Source organism: Camponotus vicinus, unplaced genomic scaffold (assembly GCF_025532165.1).
Source record: "Camponotus vicinus isolate PSW18456_S1 unplaced genomic scaffold, iyCamVici1.0 SCAF_2, whole genome shotgun sequence".
NCBI classification, from domain to species: domain Eukaryota; kingdom Metazoa; phylum Arthropoda; class Insecta; order Hymenoptera; family Formicidae; genus Camponotus; species Camponotus vicinus.
Window position 1 is genome coordinate 2,120,266 of NW_028141956.1, and position 21,841 is coordinate 2,142,106.

The 21,841-nt window shown below is 31.0% G+C and overlaps 1 protein-coding gene across 6 annotated transcripts in view; it reads left to right on the top strand.

Moving 5' to 3' along the window:
* The window catches only part of Mp (collagen XV/XVIII-type protein multiplexin), a 288,473-nt gene that overhangs the window by 238,878 nt on the left and 27,754 nt on the right, over positions 1–21,841 (top strand). For 5 of the 6 annotated variants that reach the window (XM_083092194.1, XM_083092195.1, XM_083092197.1 and 2 more), the window contains exon 5: positions 619–690. The exons of the other annotated variant lie outside the window; for it this stretch is intronic. In XM_083092194.1, coding sequence (XP_082948320.1) covers positions 619–690 — 72 coding nt within the window. The remainder of the gene's footprint in view (positions 1–618; positions 691–21,841) is intronic. 6 annotated transcript variants of the gene reach the window in all.

Consider the following 21,841-nt stretch of genomic DNA (forward strand, 5'->3'; position numbering starts at 1 on the left):
TTCCAAAATAGAAGACTGGAATTGTTGCCTGTGTGCGCAGATAAATCACCGATTTTCTCCAGTAGTGTGTATTGAAAAATACGGGAATCATAAATTGTGTGATAATCTCGGCAGTATACAAAGTTATAAGAATCAATCTGTATTTTGTACGCATATTTAAAAATCATTTTTTTATACTTATTAGATAGAAGAATATTTACTTGCGTCAAAAAATGCGATCGATTTAATTGATTCGTCATTAAAAAACCAGACGTCGCTCGAATCAGAAATTGCGAACTATATATCTGGTTATGCGATTATTTCTCAACACGATAAATCGATATCTTTTTTTTTGGCTGCAAACCCTCTTAATACGTAAATACGATGTCGATAAAAAAAAAATATATATAAATACATATCTTTATTTTTTATATTTACCTCTTATACATATTTTTATTTTTATATTTATACTCTTTTTAAACTTTGATATTTTACAACAAAAGTGACTTAATGCGAGCTTGCGAATAGTGTCGCTTACGAAAGGAAGAAAGGACGTAGCAGAAACGAGATTCGTGAAACAAGACAATGAACTTTATATGTCGTACGATAGTCTACTATTTCCTGGCTATTTATTTAAAGGGTTTGCTGCAATCTTTGAAGCTATACTCCGGCCATCCACCAGATCTTGTAAAATGCACTGCTGACTTTGACGTAAGTACACTTCTACTTTTACTATATACATATAATCTCAAATAAGAGGATATTAAAAAATATATTTATTATACTTTATTTCGGTTTATGAAATATATTTAAAATAAATGTCGTATTTCCCTCTGATCAACAAGTAAACACGTGGAAATCATTTTGGAGGAATTTACATAACTATGTTTACCTCTGCCTGCCTTCATATTTATTATAACTTAATTACGTAATTTATATTTGTACAATTTTTCTATAACAAATTTAAATTTTATTAAAAATATTATTTTAAATTCCGTTTGATATAAAAATAAATATATGATATTTCACATTCTCCATATCTTCTTTCATCAGCAATAATTTTGATTGAACATTTTGTTTTTTTCATTTGATACATTTTTTATAATAAAACAAATTCATGAAATTAAATAAAAATATATAAATTAAAAACTTATTAAAATAAAATAAAATAAAATAAATTTGTGAAATTAATTAATTAAACAACAAGTATTTCTTCTTTATTCGTCTCTGTCTAAAAGCTTGATCGTAACTCCTAAAAATTATTTTCAAATTCAAAAAGTCAAAAAGAATTCGTAGAAGAATAATGTTAAATTTGAAACAAAAATCTCCTTACAATATATATAATATAAAATAATATTGCATGTCGCATACACATGAAAGAAAGTTATATTTGTCGATAATACTCGTCATAATAGAAGTTTATTAATAAGTGGAGATATATAATCTATCATATTTGCCCGAGAAAGGATGCGCCGCGATTCTTGCTCGATCATATGGTCGCTTATATCCGTGATTATCGTACAGGATATCCTCGACAATTTTCGAAGTCTGGCTTCTCCATAGCTCACCTGTGCCGCCCGGTGAGGTCGGCGAGTACCCCTTGCGGGCAGCAATGTGCCGCGAACGGATCGCGGTGAGTCAGCAACGATAAATCGAACGATTTATGAAGCGGCACGACCAACGACCATCCTCGAGGAATAATATCGGGATCGATCCACGACGTTGAGGCGGGCCGTCAGAATTTTCGAGCATCCGTCAGCCTTGTTAATTGTCTCAGATAAGAGTCGAGACGTCTTTCTATATATAGCATCAGACGATTAAATCGATTCTCGTCGATCGTAACGTCGGATTATTTTTCGAAACACGCGCGACGCGTGTGAAGTATGTTTCAATCCTGCATACTTTAATTTGATAAACAAAATGACTCGCGAATAGCTCCCACATCGACTTATGATCTCATAAATTTTATATCCATGTTAATAAAAATCGATTTCTCATACCCCGTCAGGTATAAGGTTCGTACAAAGAGTACTTCAGAACTTCCATCATCGACTTTTACGCCAGAAACTTTTGATTTAATTTGAAATTAATTGCTTTTTCAAGACAAATCGCGGCTGGCGATTATTATTAGCGAAAAAGAGATTATTATTTGTTTTGAGAAATAAACTTTGGTGAAAATAAACGTAATCTAAAATAACTTTTATATTTATCAGGAAATCTGTCATCGTTGAATTCAAGATTGGCATCACGTAATGTAATCAAGCTAATAAATAATATTAACAGTTATTTTATTAGCGGATAAAATATTTTGCGCAAAATTTGAAAATCACAGTCCCAAATGTATTTGCCAAAGTACTCAGCAAAGCCCCAATTATCTTACGATATCTTTCACAATTTCCTTGATAACTTTTATCGAACGGTGCTAATTTAATCGATCACGCAAAAAGCTGCACGGCTAATTAGTATCATACTTTTTACACCTATTTTACGATCTAGATATTATGCCACGTGGCCATTAGCGATATTACAAGATCACATCACAGCTTGTCGCGATGAATCACTGTAGCATTACGCAGAACAGAAGAGTGTGATTTGTAAAATACGGTACTTTTATGCGAGAAATTATCCGGCATGGTAATCTACTGATTATTCACCTGACATATAATATAACATTATTAGATTTATTAATACCCGCAAATTATTAATGACATCGAAAACCTATATATAAAAAAGTTTATACATATAGATTTTGTACTTAGCTTCTCTCTCTTTGTAGTCTTTCTAACATTAAGTATTTTAATAATTAAACGTCACATTAAAATTCTGTTCAAGCAAATTCACTTGAAATTAACTGAATAATAAAGACTCATTATCTTCATTTACATTTATAGGAAGTTACATTTTTCATTAAAGGTTATTTAATTTCTTGTGGCTTTAAAAGGCCAAGCTCATGAGAACTTTTCAAAAAAGCCAAAGTCATGAGAACTCTTTTTTCATTTTTTTATTGCATTTTTAAAGCGTAAAAATTTGTACGTATAGTTATTTTTTCAATTATCGTCAGCAATAATTATCTTTTTCTTACAAATCACATAAAAATTGCAATATACCCGCAGAGGAAATTTTTAGTTGTTATATAATCTTGTTAGAAATTATGCAAAGATTTTGATAATACGCCACGTAAGCGCGAACGATATTTGGAATACATTATTACGTGTAGTAACGAATTCCTGTGGTAACAAATTTTACTCAGATTCTCTCCCGATGTTCCTACGGACTACAATATTACTATAATGATCGCCCGAACCCGAATACCGCGGTTTCGGATTTTCTCGGATCCAAATACGTTCATCTGTTCGTTCGTTCGTATGTCGTATTCTTTACTCTGCGAAATTGCAAAATTTAGAAAGTAGATATTCGTATTTGCTGTTTCAATGGAAATTAATTAAACGCGACATTTATTCAAACGGACATTCACATATATACATGTATACATATATGCATACATATATTATGTTACAATATTTTTGCGAGCATTTTAATGCAACTGACATAAAATTAATTGTTGAAATTCAAGAATTTCATTAAAATTCGAGCTTACCGTTGCTTAGATTAGAGCGTCTAAAATTTCAAGGAAAAGAATCATTTGTAAGACGATGTTATTTTTTCTCCGTCCAACTCGCTCCTTTCATCGCATGCAAAATACAAACAATTGTCGTGTTATTGAACTGCAAGCTTTGAAGGCACTTCGTATTTTGCTCGTTGCATATTACCTTAGTTTCGCGATCACATTGTTGATAATTAAAAGTCAACGTACGAGCTGAGCGTTCTCTCCAGAGTCTACGGAATGCGCAATAAAAATTCATTAAGTCGACGCGCTTTCTGCTTAAAAATAAAACTCGGTCGGCCAACAATGATTTTTAACAATATTGTCGCGCTGGTATTAAACTCCGTTGTTTTATTCGCCGGTTCTTCTGATTAGAATTGTCTTCCGGAAACTGAGAGTTTCCGAAACTAGTTTTTTATGAATTAATACGTTTCATAATCTACATGATTGAAAAAGTTGGTAATAAGCAGATAAAAGAAAGTATTGGATAAAGCGTTATTCGATGTCTATTAATTCCATCGTATCATGAATATATAAAATAAAGTACAGATTTTATTCATCGAGAAAATCCTCACTTTGAAAAATATGAACAAAATAGTAAAATGTTTATTATATTTGATATACATGTAACACTTATATTTGATATACACATAAACATAAATGGATAAACGATAAATTTCTTATCTTTGACAAAACTCAAATAAGTTTGGCGATAACTTAAATATTTAACTTGCAAATTTTTTATAAATTTATAAAGAGAAAATTCTAAATATATTTTATTATAACCGGATTATTAAGACAATATAATAAAAAAATGTTTCAAATAACAAACAGCTGTTTTGTAGCAAAAGAAGAGATTATTTATACAAAATTTATATATGAGCAAAAGACACAAATTTATTTTTCATTAAGTATTTCTTTAGAGAAGAATATTGTTATTCCTACTTTTTACTAACAGCATCTGTTGCATTCTTATTTACATGATTTATTACACACATTTTGTTCGCAATCATTCTACATTTCGATTATATATTCCGCTGTTTAATTCACCAGTTTTTCTGATTGAAACTATCGAAAACTCAGTATACTGTTTAATAGATTAATGCATTTCATAATCTACGCAATTGAAAAAGTTCGTAATAAGCAGATAAAGCATCAGATAAAGCTTTATTCGATGTCTATGAATTCCGTATCATGAATATATAAAATAAAGTGCAGATTTTTTATTTATCGAGAAAATATATTTGCTTTGAAAAATGTGAAAGAAATAAAATATTATATTTGATATTCATTCATAAACATATGTGGATAAAGAGTAGTTTTCTATCTTCGAAATCGAATTTTTCGGTAAAACTCAATTAAGTTTGGTAATAAATATTTATTGTATTTATCTTGCAAATTATAAATTTGTATCGAAAAAGATTCTAAACATGTATTATTACAACTAAATTATTATTATTCTCTATTAAGACAATGATGAAAATTACTTTCAAATAACAAACTGTTCTGTTTTTTTAAAAAACAAAAGAGGTTATTTATACGTGTAAACAAGCAAAAGATAAATTCGTTTTTCACTAACTATTACTTTAAACGAGAACATTATTATTTCTACTTTTTGTTAACAGCATCTGTAATATTTTTATTGACATGATTTACTGCACACATGTTCGCAATTGTTCCACGTTTCGATCGTAAATAAGCACACAACGATTAATAGACCGATGCATTTGTGAAAATTTCTTCCTCATAGCAATCGAGTCCGGGCGCGAATCGAACGCGGGCTCTAAATAACGGATCAAACATCCCGGTTTTGTACGGGACCGACATGTGTGGGGAGTACAATTTGTCCGGCATATCGGCGTGCGGGAAAAAAATAGTTTCCAATTGAATTTAATGCCCCACACTGGCTGCGTACGCTCCAATCAGTCGGAGTATCAAAGAGCGAGCGAGAGAGTCGATAAACGATCGAGGACGAGGAGAAGGAGAAGATGTGAAAAGATGAAGACGAAGGGCAGCAAAGGAGGAAATAAATAACGAAGTAAAGAAAAAAGAAAGAGAGGGAGAGAGAGCTCGATGTTCTCTTTTTTCCGCTGTCTCATCTAATCAGCTTATTCGTAATATGTACGAGCAAACACCTCCGCGTTACTTGAATGTAATTTATCGCGCTAAATGAATAATCCCACGTCCTTATTCTCCGGCAATTCGCAGTCGCCCATTTAATTTGCCGGTATCATCTGCTCCGATTTCGTTTATCGCGGACGTATCCCGCGTCGTATAATCCTCAAACTCGAAGGGACTTGGAAATTGCAATTATCGCAAATAATACGGCGTGCAAATGGATTTTCGTGCAACAGAAGTGAGATGAAATATGGAAAAGCTACCGCGCTAATTCTTGATTGTGATACGGATATCTCATTTTCTCCATTATGGCGATAAACCCGCGCGCTGCCAGTTCTTAACCAACGGTTTTGTTATAAATAAGCCAGCCTTAACCATGCCCAATTTATACGCGTCCCCCTTAAGAGCCCCCGATTCGCGGTGTATACCATAAATATCCTCCCTTGCGCGTCCCGTCTCATTTTCCAATCTCTCTTGGGTTATACGGCAACGCGATAATACCGCTTTACATGGTAACATAAAAGATAACAGAGTCTCCCATTTTCGTTGTAAAGACGAGCTATCGAGGCACGTATAATGAAATAGGACAGTATCATTTCAACTACACAATACATAATTATCTTACTTTTGCCGTAGTCGGCAAACAAGTAGAAATCAAATCTTGGAAAATGCAGAATCTTTTTATGCATTCATTATCAAGGATACACGCTATGATATGATAAAAGAAAAATTCTACAAGTAAATATCTCGAAAAATATTCCGTTCCTTTGTCATTATAGTTAAATAAAAAGTTATTCGTAATAAAAAAGAACCTAAGAAAGGTATATTTGCGAGACGCTTATTTCCTTCATTTTTTGCAATTATTATCTTGTCTCTCTCTCTCTTTTTCTTTCTATATAAATAGACATTAGACTTGAAAAAATATAAAGCTCTTACGCAACCTATATATTTCTCAATACGAGGAAATATAATACGTTTGTACTAAAAATCCGATAAATTTTTCCTTTCACATATAAATTTTTTACAGGATGGAATTTTATCATGCATTTTTCGTTATCATCAATGACAATATGATGGAAACAAATAAAAACGAACAAAAAACGGTCGCTTCGATTAATCAAAACTTTAGCCGCGTTTTTTAATCAAAGTATTTTTCATTTATTTCTCAGATTACATGAAAATGGAGTTTTGTTGCCGATTCTCGACACATAATATGTTCAGGATAGCTATTTCGATTCTCGCTACAAAAATGCAGCACATTTCGCGTATTCTTAAATTCCTTCTGAAAACGGAGACGATTTTAATCAATATGTGTGACTGGATGTCAACATACATATCATGTTGGTCAATTTTACAATGCTCGTAGAGAGAGAAAGAAAGAAAATGTTCTTGTACCGCAATTTTGCGCACGAGCTCCGACATTTTTCTCTTCGACAAACATTATATATTTCACATACCTTTTTTTCAGTTCCAATAAAAATATTTTGTCCATTTTATACATACTATTTTTAGCTCCAGTTTTATTCTCTCCTCAAAAAAAAAATTAAAGAGAATGTTATTCCTTGCAGTTAACCGCAAAGATGTGATTTTATGTAATTACAAGTGTACATATATTTATAATAATTATTTTATTAAAGATAAAGTTTGTATGTTTAGAAAATATAATAATTTAGAGGTATCTTGATGTATCTTGATATGCAAGATCTCGGCATTTTTATACTTTAATAATATCGTTGAAACTAAGATCTCAAAAATATTGATGTTTATTGTAGGAAGCATTTTCATTATAACGATATAAAAGTGGAAAAGATTGGATGAAATGTTGTGAAAAATGTCAAAAGTGCTCAACAAAAAGCGTGATGGATGCAGAAAAACTGGACTTTATATGTGAAAACTGTGTTTAGATAGCTTTATTTATTTTATTTATTTATAATATTTTTATATTTAAAAAAAATATTATATCAATTCAACATTACAAACAAAATATCCGAATTTTTCCAAATATTATTTCAATGTTACAAACAAAATGTCCGAATTTTTCTCATAGGTATCCAGATCTTCCTTAACGCAATAAGAAAAAAGCATTTCAGATTCAAACGAATATCAAGCGAAATTATTACTCGCTAAATGTTTTATAATCTGCATTTTTTGTACATAAAAGATAAAGATTAATATATTTATTTCTCGATTGAAATGTTAAAATACTAATAGTTATTGATACAAAATTATTTCCATATTTATTATTACGATATATTGAGATGATATGTGTGATTCTCAAATTATCCTGTCACAAATATTTTTGTATTAAATTTTATTAAATTTTTGAGAAATTTCACAATAATCATAATTTTTTTGTAGTAGAGAATTTTATGTAAAGAATTTCCAATATAGATTTCATCTTATTGTATTCATAGGAGCTTATACATCCTTCTCAATACATCGGGAATAATTCCAAGGAGATGTATAAGTACTAACCTCGATTTGAACTTGTTGCGTTAAACAAGCCTCGTTGTACTGTCCACGGACGCATCGAAAATAGCAATCAACCACATCAAAGACGAAACTTTGCGCGTGCAATCCGAATTTCGCATAGCGGACTTGAATTTCAAGCGGTTGAATTTGTGTGACAATTGCTAAAATTCAAAATACATTTACGGTTGTCCACAGGAATACGAATCATATATGTAGAACAAAATTTCAGGGCGCATCAAGAAATCAAAGACCTTCTATCGATACATTAATTTACAACAAATAGAAATTATAATTACATCACAATTTAATAATATTTTTCTTATATTTTTAACGATAAATCACATCTCTGCCGAAAGATATTGATAGCGCTACGACTATTTTAAAGCTTGTAAACCTAAATAAAATATAAATGTAAAAAATAAACGAAACGGAATAAGAATATCAATTAATTTAGAAGAAGTTACGTCACGAATACATGTGTATTTTTAGTTAGTGTACTGGACATAGAATAAATTCCCTCCAAAAATAATCTCGAAATTAATTTAACTATATAGCAAATAAACTTTTTTTAACTTTTAATGTAAATTTATATATTGACTAACAAGAGAATATTGAATTTCAATCTATTGTAGAATATATCATATAATAGTTAATAAAAAATAAAAATAGGATATATATATATATATATATATATATAAATATATTTCTGAACTTTATTAATTAATTATGTTATAAATTTATATGATAAATATATATATATATATATATATATATATATAAATTAAATAAAAAGAAGTATATACGTATATATAAATTAAATAACTTGCTACATAATTAAATTAATTTTGCGAATATTTTCGGAAAAGCTTCATTGTAAATTCAATATTGAGGTCATTAGAAATATACATATATATATTCTTACTATATTATTTTAATTGAGGAATCATATAAATTTATAATATTATTAATCATATAAATTTATAACATAATTAATTAATAAAGTTCAGGAATCTTATTTCATTTTCCATTATCTTGATTACGTTGATATCTTAAGTTGATAACTAGACATACACACACATACACAAATAATTTTATCTTTATTAACACATTTGCATCACATATTTAGATCTGTCACTTTTTGCAAATTTAAATTAATATATGCATTTAAGGAGAAATAATAATTCCGAAATAGAATCGTTAACGTCGTATTTATTGGATAGATGGATACGGTCGATAATTGCCGTGCACGATACGTTTCTGTGTCTAAACAACGGGACGCCTTCGGATATCCTTCGGAACGTGCCGTTAATCATGCGATCCGCCCTAAAGTTTGCTTAGAGTCTGGCTCCCGATTAAGTAAAGAGGTTACGAGAATATATAGGAGAATCCTGACACGTGATCGTTAAGGTTTCAAACGGCACATAGAGGATGGTTTCGACGGTGAAGCCACGGTAATTATCCAATCCCGAAGAGAGCCCCGATACGATCTCGCAAATCTCGCATACATCTATTTTTGATACGAGAATAACGCCAGCTATAAATCACACGACACGTGCCGTATACATGTATCTAATATATATTATATAGTTGAATGCTTCTGACAAATGCCACTTTAATAACATACTTAATATTACATGTACTTTGTACTTAATATTAATATTGCAAACGAAACACGAATACATGGGCGAAAAGGAGGAGAACCAGAATTCGATAAACGATGGTAGCGATTCGGAAACGGCGGTGATTGGAAAATCCGCTGATAGAAATTCCGTTGGAAATATGCGCGCGCTTGTTCAATGTAACGACAAGATAAACATTACGGAAGCGGTTCGGAAAATCGACGTAGCGCGTATTTTTACAATAAACGAGATGTCCGGCGCCAACTCGGATTGCTTAATATAACCAAAACCAGTTCGGGAACACGGCAGATATAATACAGATATGAGACAATATTATTTTACTCTTGTCCGTCGACGAGTTATTTTTGTTCTTCGTCCCGATTCTACATCCAGTTATTCTCGATTGCCTTAGTTATCGGCTGAAAAATAATCTTCAATAATTAACTCACCAAAAATATATACAAGAAATTGTATGGAATCGCTGAATAAAAATATGCAGGGTAAATACAGGGTGTTCTAAAAAGGTATGTCAAAAATTTAAGGAGATATTCCTCACACCTGAAGGATGAAAAAATGTTATATGGACAGGTGCGGAAATGCTTATTTCAGGAGTTATGTTGAAAATACTGTTAGCTGTATTACTTACACAAGGAAAAATTTAGGATTAATTATTGTAGACGACAATCGTTTAATTAGGCTTATTTACATTTGGTTTTAATGTGACCTTGAGTATGTTACAATAAATGTTGAAAATGTTCACCATTTTTCTGAATACAAGCAGTGAAAAATGCCTGGCGTACAGCGGATTGTCTCGTAACCTGCAGTGATACGGTCAGGTTAAATTTTTGACATACCTTTTTAGAACACCCTGTATACACGTGATATATTCGATGATGAATAATCGTTAATGATTAAATCGAACAATCGAATCGCGTGTTCTCTTCTCTCTATTCAAACTATATATACTAGCTAATCAATAAGTCAGCATCCTCTTCTCGTATATAACGCTAACGATGAATAAAATTAGACTTTAATAGTCTCGCATGCTGAAAAGTGCCACAATAATACACATGCGCGCGTTACTCATTCATTATTAAATAAAATTCTTATTAATATAAAACTGGATTATATAATTTTTCGTGCGTTGTATTTCACGCAATTATCGTTTTTCAAACAAAAGAGTGATTTTAGAGATATCATTAATCGACGTGATAATGAACGTCGCTATTCTCTCTCTCCTCTTCCTTCTCCTCTGAACAAAATTCGAAATAAATCATTCATTAATCGCGGGCTCGCCAGAAGCTGCCGTTTCGATATGGTAATTAAGAGTTATCCCCGGGCGCAGTTTAATTCGGCGAAACTCGGTTGATCGATTCGCATCAAGCAGAGACCGGAATTTATCGCCACTTAAACTACCCTCTCTTTTTTAATTTTCAACAGTTACGCACCGCGCTCGTTAGAGTGTTGGAAATTCCCAATAATGGTGCCGCGAATGATCGAATCGACCGCTGTGACCGTTAAAAATTTTCAGCGCAGAGAACTCTTTCGCCTTTTCCCTTTTTCTCCGAAGCTATCTATTCCTCTTGTAGTAGTCCGATTAATTTGATCGAAGCGCGAACGAATGCTCGCGCAACGATATTACGAGGCTTGCTTCATAAAGCCCCCTTCTCCTATGCATTCGTTTTGCGTGAAGAAATCTCGTGGAATGGCATTTCTTCCTTCTAGGATTGCATGAGATTAGTCTCGACATTCCAGACAAGATCAAGACGGGTTTTTTAATTAGTTATCAGGATTAAGATTGTCAAGATTGTGTGATATTGACGAGATAATTGTTTTTTTAAAAAAAAGAAAAAATATATATATTTGTAAATTAGATGAGAAAAATTATACTATATTATATATATGTATATATATTATATATATATTTAAAAAATTTTATTTAATAAATAAAAACATTTATATTAACAAATTTAGAAACACTTAAACGATATAAAATTTTACATGATTATTTAACTGCACAAAACTTTACACATGTATGCGGTAATTCTGATTGTGTGTGTGAACCACACTGACATCTGCACTGGCATTGCATTTTGACATTACTGAAGACAACTATCTTTTTGAAAAAATAATATATACAGTGTTTTGGAAAATAAATGCGAATGTAATAATATATAACAATAATAATTATTATAATAATTATTATCTTATAAATTATAAAGATGATGTTAAATATATATAATTTTAAACAATCATTCAATATTAGATAATAATTATTATTAAAATCGAGACAAGGCAATACGAAAAACGAGATTTTTGCTATAAAAATTTGCTCAAGTCCAAGACAAGATTTAAAAGATTTCGAAAATTTTCGATACCACATTGCAATATTTTTACAAATACCGTCTTGACACGAATCTTTCGCAACTTTCTTCCTCCCGATGTAGCTAAACGCGTCGCTCGATAACACTTATAATTTTATCACTTAATTTTCGCGGCGCGAAGAAACACCCTATCATAAGCGCGCCTTCATGTAAGTCCATAATGCAAAATCACGACTGTAATATGGTGCGGCACCGCCACCGCCCCTGAACTGAAATTGCCGGGACGTAAACACCCGTCGTCGCGCGGAGCGACACGTAAATCAATAAAGCGTAAACGTCCGCCGAAGAATCGTAAAAACGCTCAACGACGACCTGGGACGTGGGATGTCGTGTGGACGAGATTTTCAATCTTTCGAGATCGATAATCGAAGGGTTGTTGAAAAAACGAGAGATTGTCACAGAGAGGACGTAAGAAACGCGCCTCGCCGTTTTCGCGCGACCTCCACGGAAAATACAGGGGATTCATCCTCCTTGGAAATGGAAATGGACTACCGATGTTGAATAACACAGGCAGCACGACTGACTATCGCCGCGAAGTAAAACAAAGTTGTGTGCGCGAGCGTTATTGAAATCCCGAGCGAGCGAGTGAGCGATTCTGCCTGAATGCCCGTTGCCTTCTACATCCATTATTGCTCGTCTTTCGCTGCGAGAAAAAGTATTTTTCTCGAGATCGCATTTTGCGAGAGTTCATATTTATATAATAGCTACATTGCAGCTGATCAGAATTATTAAACTAGGATGAAAAATATAGAAAGAAGATAAATACTCTGATGGATTCAAGTCTAAAATTGAAACGCAAGATAATATTCAAATATATACAAGATGATAAGTAAAAATATTGTATTAGTATTGAAAATTTCCTAAAACTTATAAACCTTGACTTGCTCTTGAGTGAACTTTTTTAAAAATCTCATCTTATATGCCTTGATTTTATTAACAATTTTTAACTAATAGTGAACAATTGGTTCAAATAATATAATTAACATAATCTTTATAATATAAGGTAATTATCACTATTTATGTCATTTACCAATTATATCATTTAATAATTATTACTATTCATGTCATTTATTTCCAAAAAATACAATATATATATATATATATATATATATATATATTTCATTGTTTTTACATAAAGGAAGTTGCATACAGTAGTATCAGAATGCAGTTTACACGTATACAATCAGAGAACCGCATATATGTGCAAAGTTTTATGTAATTAAATAATTGTAAAATATTTAGAAAATTAATAATAGAAAATATACAGAAAGTTTTTTACACAATTTGTTAAATAATTGTAAATATTTTATAAATTTTGTTTATTATATTAATTGTTTTTAAGTTTGCTGTAATACAATTTCAATCTATTAAAGAAAATTTTTTAAATTCGTATAATTTAGTGATTCTTTCCTCACTTGATTTACAAATAATTATTTCAATTTTTTTTAAATCAATAATCTTGACCAATAATCTCTTAACAATCATAGCCTTGACGACTAATAAAAATCTTCTCTTGATTTTGAATTTCGAAACAAGACTAGTCTTGATCTAGCACAATCCTATTTAAGAAACATTTTTTTTTACAAAAATTCAACCCGTCTTTAGAAGATCTTTATGTGCAAATCTCTTCTCTCTGTATCTTATATACTTACTACGATTGTGTTTCTGTTCGACTTTAATTGGTTTTTTCAAAGCTGCTGGAAACGTGAGGATTACAAAGACAATGCAAGATATTAAATCCGCGAAGGAAAGGAATTGCTTGTCGATACGGAGACCAATTTCTTCGATGATAAGCGCATTTATCTTGATCCCTGGTCGGGCGTCTTTTATCGCGACACAAATCTTACGGTTAATATCGCTCCTCGTCGAATCTTGCGAGAGTTATGAGTTTTCTCCTCGTTCATCCTGACCATCCTAAGAAAGAATGGCGCCGGTACTTTTACCTATGTAAGTATTAATTCACGCGTATGAAGAATGTGACAGCGCGCGGTGAGAAGAAATGGCCATGTGTATTTTCGCGATCTCATATAAATTTTAGAAAATTTTTGACGTAAAATGTGAGTGAGAATACAAATACCTTCGCGACACACGCTCGACAGGAATGCGAAACAACAGCACCGATATAAATCAAATTTCTTCCGGTAGCGTTGCGACTTCTGAGCGATGTTCGTGCAGCATGAAATAAGCTGCTCCTAATTCGTTTGCGTAGAAAACCATTCAAAAGGATCGCAAAATTTATTAGAATACAAATTAATTTTTGTTAAAAGCTATAGAGAGAATCTTCTTCGAAAAATTATTTTCTATTTCATCTCAAATATTTATATAAATATATATACATATATAAAAACAAATCGTATTTCTAGAATTAATATCGATTATAGAAGAGCAATAATTTATAATTTTGTTATAACTTTGATAAAAATAAGGAATTCTTTTTTATCATAAAATATATGTATTAGTTAATCTTTTTCTTTTGCTTTGCAAAGCAAGCGATTTTTTTTCTTCAGTTAAAGAGGAACATTAAAAAAAATGCCAGCTAATAATTACTTCCCATTCCGAAGTAGATTGAAAATAATGTAAACCATTAATAAAACGAAATTCTCGTTTTATATCACGATGGAAAATGAAGAGATCGAGAGATTCCGTTAGGGATCGGATAATCAAATTGACGCAACGCTCGAAGTGCTCAACGCGTCGATGAGTTCACCAAAATCTATGCTAATAACGATAATCGAAATTTGAGTATAGGGCCTGGGTTCTCACGTCGGCCAATTCACACGAGGACGAAAAGGGGGGAAAAAGCCCGGCACCGACGTCGGTGAATCGTTACGACATGGTCGATCGGTATCTCAGGATGAAGGCGTGAAGATTGGTTGATCCTAAGAGCGGTGAAACAAATGGGCGAAAGAAAAGCAAAGAAACGAAAGTAAGAACGGCGAAATCACGGTGTTCACCGTGAGGGAGAAAGAGAGAGCGAGAGGTGTGTCGGATCCTCGTGAATTCTAATCATCGAGCATGGTATTTTCAACGCGATACAATGGGACGGATTTATTTATGCGTTGAATTTACGGAACAAATTCAACACGATTTTAAACGCAAATTCTAATTATAATCCGTTCAAAGCTGCGGCTATTAATAAATGAGTCTCTGAATAAGCAAAAACGGCAGGATTAATTTTAAATTATCGTAATATTACTTTTCGATTTAAAGATAGCTTTGTCTGAGAATATAGTAAATATTCTCTAAGAGAAATATAGTAAATATTAAATAAATATAAAATGGGCACAAAATATATATTTAGCGTACATATTTCTGATAACACAACAAATTTATAGCTGTTGTATAGAAGTAGAACAGCTTGACTCTTTCATGTCATGACGTTTACACAAAATTATATTTTTATTAGTTTTTTAATAATTATTATTATTCTGCAATTATAGAAGGTGTTCAAAAAGTTTAGAGATACATTTGTACAGTCTCAATGTTGAGAACAAGGTGTGAAATATGTAGAACAGCATTTAATGTATATAATAAAATTAGATAGAAAAAAGAAAAGAATAATAAAATATATAAAAAAAGATTTGACATATTACTTTAAATTGATCCAATTGACTGTCCAAGTAATTTCCCAGCAAACACAGAATATTGTAGCAACATTGCTGCAATGTTGTAATATTGCCGCAATGTTGCCGTAATATTCTATGTTTGCTGGGTTAATATTTTCCATATAATGATAAAAAAAGTAAAAAAAAAACTAAATATAATGATTAAATAATGATTATAATAATGATTAAAAATAAGCGACATCTTTTGTCATAAATAAAGACAGGCTAAATATGCATAACAAAAAATAAAAGAAATGTTTGATTATACATATATAATCATCGAAAAATAAACTTATGCACTTATTGTAATAAAAATATAAAAGTAAATGCTCTATTTATGTACAAATATTTTAAAATCATTATATGTATTTATTATAGTAAGAAAATGTAAATTTATGTAAAAGATATCCTCTTATATGAAAAATACATGTAAACAATAGCCAAAAATCCAAGTATAATTATAAAATACTTATAATGATAATATTATTGAAATGACAGAGGAATATACAAGATATCTGAAAAAAATTAAAACTACATTTATATACATGTATAATAAATTTTTAACAATTCAATGAGTCTCTACATGTCTCAATTTCAGTATGGTTCTTATTTGTTCAATTTTACACATTCTGATATCTTTCTTAATATTGCTTCGATTATAATTAATAATAACATATTTACGAAATTATATGGAAGGAATTATCACTGATAGTGATTTTAAAATCAAAAATTTTTTTTGGTGTATGGAAATTATAAATTCAATAAAAATAGTTTTGTTAATAAATCATAAGTATTTTTAATAATATATTATTAAATAGAGGTTTGTACAAACCTTGTTCTCAACATTGAGACTGTACAAATGTATCTCTAAACTTTTTGAATACCTTCTATAATTGCAGAATAATAATAATTATTAAAAAACTAATAAAAATATAATTTTGTGTAAACGTCATGACGTGAAAGAGTCAAGCTGTTTCTCATTCTTTTGATGGTCGCGACGACATTTTAATTTCATGGGACGTTAAATATATTCTCGAAGACGAAAAAAGAGAGAAAATAAAAATGAAGAAAATCTACAATGAGAAAAGAAAAAAAGAGGACAGAATAACCGGGTTTTGCGAGAGTACATGTGTAAGTATATACACATATACGTATGTGTGTGTACTCTCTGATTATAATATAAAATCCGTGGCTAATTCGAAAAATTCGCAGCTTAAATTTTATATAAAAGACTTAATCTTTTGCATAGCGCGAAAATTTTTCATCCTCTACATTTTCGCGTAGAATGAATCTAACTTTAACTATAAATTTGTCTCTCTTTGATCGTAAAGGAAACAAATAATAACGTTAATTCGCGATAAGAATCGACAAATTAATTTGATTAAGATTGTTCCATGAGGGATGAGCAAAAAAAAGCATCATCACGCCTTTTAGATTAAAATCAAGTACAAATCGAAATACTCGACGTCACTTCGCGATATCCCAATCAAACTTGGAGCTTCCTATGAATTATTCATATTATAATCTAACTGAAATATTGGAAATACGTTGTGTGAGAAGTCGCCTAACTGGACATTGTACAGACTGAGGTTTGAAGAGATATTCCTACGTTTCAAATATTTTGCACTTAGTTATTTATATCAAACGATTAAAAATAATTTTTTTTAAGAATACAACGAAAGATTTCAGTGTATGTGTTATAAAACTTATATATAATATTGAAAACTAATAATTGTGATAAAACAGATTATTTTTTGTGAAACCTTTTGAAAGAAGAATAAATTATTTAATCATCCGGTTGTAAAATGAAGGAAGGATGAATATCGAATGTTTAATGAGTAGAAGCGTCTCGCAGAATCTTGAGTGAGTTTCATGAAACTCTTATTAAGCGTATTTCGTGTAAAGTTTTTCGCGAACAATGCTTATTAATAAAAAATCGCCAATATATTCGTTAGAAAGACGATTCGCAGTCGCGAATCGAATTAATTCGCGTTCACACGTGCCTCACATAAATTTGTTCAGATGTGGTTAAACGCACGCGCCGATATAATGCCCTTCTGTAAAATGTAAACGTATCGAAAAAGGCATAAAATCTCGTGAGAAAAAGGGAGAGGAAAAAAAAAGAGCTGAACATCCCGACGGCCGCTCGCGTAAATCGAGTTACCGCACGCTTTATTTCGTTTTGCAACTCGCGGCAAGTTGGAATTATCGTTATTTGCAGCTAGCGGCCATGAATTTAGAAGCAGCCTGTATATGTATGCATGCGATAATTCGCAATCGCGAATAATGTTAACCCTGTAGATCTTATATACCACAAGGGTTATTGCGAAAGCTATACAAGCGACATGTCCATTTTTTTTCGCAAAAAACAAATTAAAAAAGTAAATTATATTGAGCTTAAATAATGATATGTATATGTGTGTATCTCCCCCAAAAAATACAGAATAAAGAGAAATAAGTAGATGATTAAATTATTTTTTCCCCTTAATTGTTCTACTCATGTTCATAAAATATGGAAAATGTATATTATCTGTTATTCGATTTCTAAAATTAGTTCATATACAATTATTATAATATTTATTTTGATATTATTTAAAATGTTATATTACCGATACTTTTTACAGGCGCGTTAGTTATAAATTTCTGTATGTCAAAAATAATATATTTATCAATTTCTTTGTATCAAAAATAACATACATTATATACATGTATTACCTATTTTTTTCCTCTACAATCTCGCTCAACAACTGTGAAAGTATTTGCAAATATGCTGAAATTAAATATCAGTGGTAACTTTAAAACAACTGTTGTCAAGAACGCCAAGAGAATGTGCAGCAATATATATATTGAAAGCAAAGGGAGGCTATTTTGAGATCAAAAGTTTAATGTTTCTATTCTATTATTTATTATAATTTTTAATATTTACGATATTGAAGCATAACACAATAATTTGATAATATTTATATATGTTTCTGTTTATTAAAGTAAGATTTCTTTATTTCTATAAGTGATACAATATTTTTGACTAGTATTGTACAAACATCTTTTAAATATTTCACTAAGAAAAAAAAATTTTTTCATACTAACTTTTTATTTTTATTCTAGTTTTTATTGAGAATTTTAAAAACTTTTATTAAAGCGTGTATAAAATTAGATATCAGTATTTTCTGTTTAAAAGTATAAAATTAGACATCAGTATTTTCTGTTTAATTAGATCAGTTTTTTTCTTTTACAAATATAATGAGAATTTTAATAATCTTTTTTAAGACATGTAATATAATTACATTAATATTTCTTCTTATAAATAAAAAGTTCTTTATTTAAAAATATTGACATATAAAATTTGATGGAAATTTAAAGTTAATACGGTATTTATCGAATCGACTTAATCACTCGTTTTATGCATAACGTCGTAACAACCTAAGACAGGTGCGCCGATTTTTCAGTTTACTTTACTGTTTAACATCGCGCAAGAAACGAGCGGACCCCGCACTTACTTTTCACGTGCTGTGGGATTTATATTGCACCACAAGCCCAACCCTTTCACGGCCTTTCGCTGCTTCATAACATTCTCCATCGGATTTTACAACTTTCTGTTCCCCTATATGTATACGATTCACACATTGTGCATCCTCGGTTCTCGAATGTGAAATTAAAAATATCTATAATAATCGATCTATAAATCACACATTAATCACTAATTAAACTTAAAAAAAAGAATAGAATATTATTTCTCAATTTAAATTTAAATAAAATCTACTTTAAATTAAAAAGAAATGAGGAATTATATTATCATTTTACCTATTTTTATTACATTATTATTTTATCAATTATGTATCTATATATATTCCTGGACAAAATTAACGCATAATTTTTTTTCACTTTTTCTTTAAAAGCTGATATTTAAATTTTGACGAAAAATTTTAAAGAAAGGGTGTACTTCCAAAAAGCCCATACCTCCGATTGGGTTGAAATTTTGCAGAGACCTTCTTCTCAACGATATAAGAAAATCGTCCAAGGGATTTTTGGCGCATCGGCACCGTTCCGTCCCCAACTCCCCTCAAAGGTAAAAAATATTTTATTCTGCATCTTCGAAAATATCGATTTTAGAGAAAAAAGTTTCCAATAAAAGTTGAAGCTCTTGAAAAGATCTACAAGAAAGATTATATACATTTTTTCCGTAAATTCGTTACTTTGGGTACTAAATTAGAAAATAGTGCGCGCGCGCGTGCGTACACATACGCGGGGGGTGCAAGGGGGCCTTCGGTTCCCCCTGCCGCACCACTCCGCCGGTAGGTAAGGTGGACTTCGCTTTACAACTTACAGCATGTGTCTATTGTGACAAAGCGAGGTCCACCTTGCCTACCAGCGGGGTGGTGCGGGAGGGGGGGCCGAAGGCCCCCTTGCACCCCCTGCGTGTATGTGTGTGTGTGTGTATTCCATATCTCAGACATGGGTTGGGGGAGGGGGGCGAAACCCACTGCGTCTGCGCATGTACCATAGAAAATATTAAATAGATCAGTAAGATGTAAACAAACCTCATATACATATATAATGTTGTTAATAATAATCTATAATGCCTAAAAGAAGCGTTAAAATTGTCAAACTTTAACTTGTTATATCTTCTATTAATGCCGTCCCCCACTTATTTTTTGCGGGGAATTACTCAGGACAACCTCCTCTATAACATTGAAGTGGCGATAAAATCGGCGAGATCTGACCTTTTATGCATATTTACCATACTGGTTTTGATTTGTTAATAAAAAAAAAAGCCCACTATAGGTTAAAATTACTATTTTCAAACATAATGGCCAAAATAATGAGCTTACGAAAAAAATGTATATAACCTTTTTTGTAGATCTTTTCAAGAGCTTGAACTTTTCTTTGAAACTTTTTTCTCTGAAATCGATATTTTCGGAGATACAGGGTAAAACATTTTTTAACTTTGGGAGGGGGTGGGGGCGGAACGATGCCGATGCGCAAAAAATCCCTTGGTACATTTTCTTATATCATTAAGGAGAAGGTCTGTGCAAAATTCCAACCCAATCGGAGGTATGGGCTTTTCGGAAGTTTATCCATAAATTGAAAGTAGATTTTATCTACTTTAAATTAAATGTGGAATTTTTAAAATTATATTATATTATTTTATCTATTATATATTTTTTATCTATTATTATTTTTATTTTTATATATTATTATTATTTATTTTACCTTAAAAGAATTGTCTGATTTGAAAGAGAAAGAAAATTAATTAGAGAATCAAATATCAAACTTCCAAAAATTAAACACAAATATTTAATATATAATATATATAAAAATATTTTTAATATTCTTTTTTTTTACCATCAATTCTAAGTTAAAACTGATTTAAGATTAACTCCTTCGCTATGGATAAACGCTGCGTTTATCTTCTAATATAATAATTCTGGAAAATTGTGTATACTTTTGTTTCAAATATGATAAGCAGCTTTCTCAAAGAATGAATCGGCATATTGCATATAGACTAATACTCTCGTACTTGAGTCCTATAATCCGCACCAGATATCGTAAAATATTCACTGCACAAATACAGCGATATTTTATCCCTCTATATCATTCCGAATATTTTGGGTTTGTCTGTGACCGAGAGGTCGAGTGCTCTTTCCTTCAAGTGCTTCGCTCTCGAAGATACGTTTATTCGATACCAGTTCCGAGAAATTTCAGGAAAATGCCGACGTTTAAGCACCAATCAACGTGCACTGACAGAGGAAGTACCTAAAAATAAAAAATCTGAGATTACTAACGCGCGATATTCGTCATATGTGCGACAACTATCTACAAAAATAAAAAAGAAGCTAAGCTTAAAATAAATTCTATTTCTTAAATATTATTAAAATTAAATATCGAAAACTGTTAAAGCATCTATTGCTGTAAAATAACTTGCTGAAACAAATTAATCGAGTCAATTGCCAGTATTACATAATAAACCGATTGACTCGATATGCGCAGCTTTCTCTAAAATTTCGATATGAGTATCATGTGTGATAGACACATATGTTCATTCTGTAGTACGATATGCAT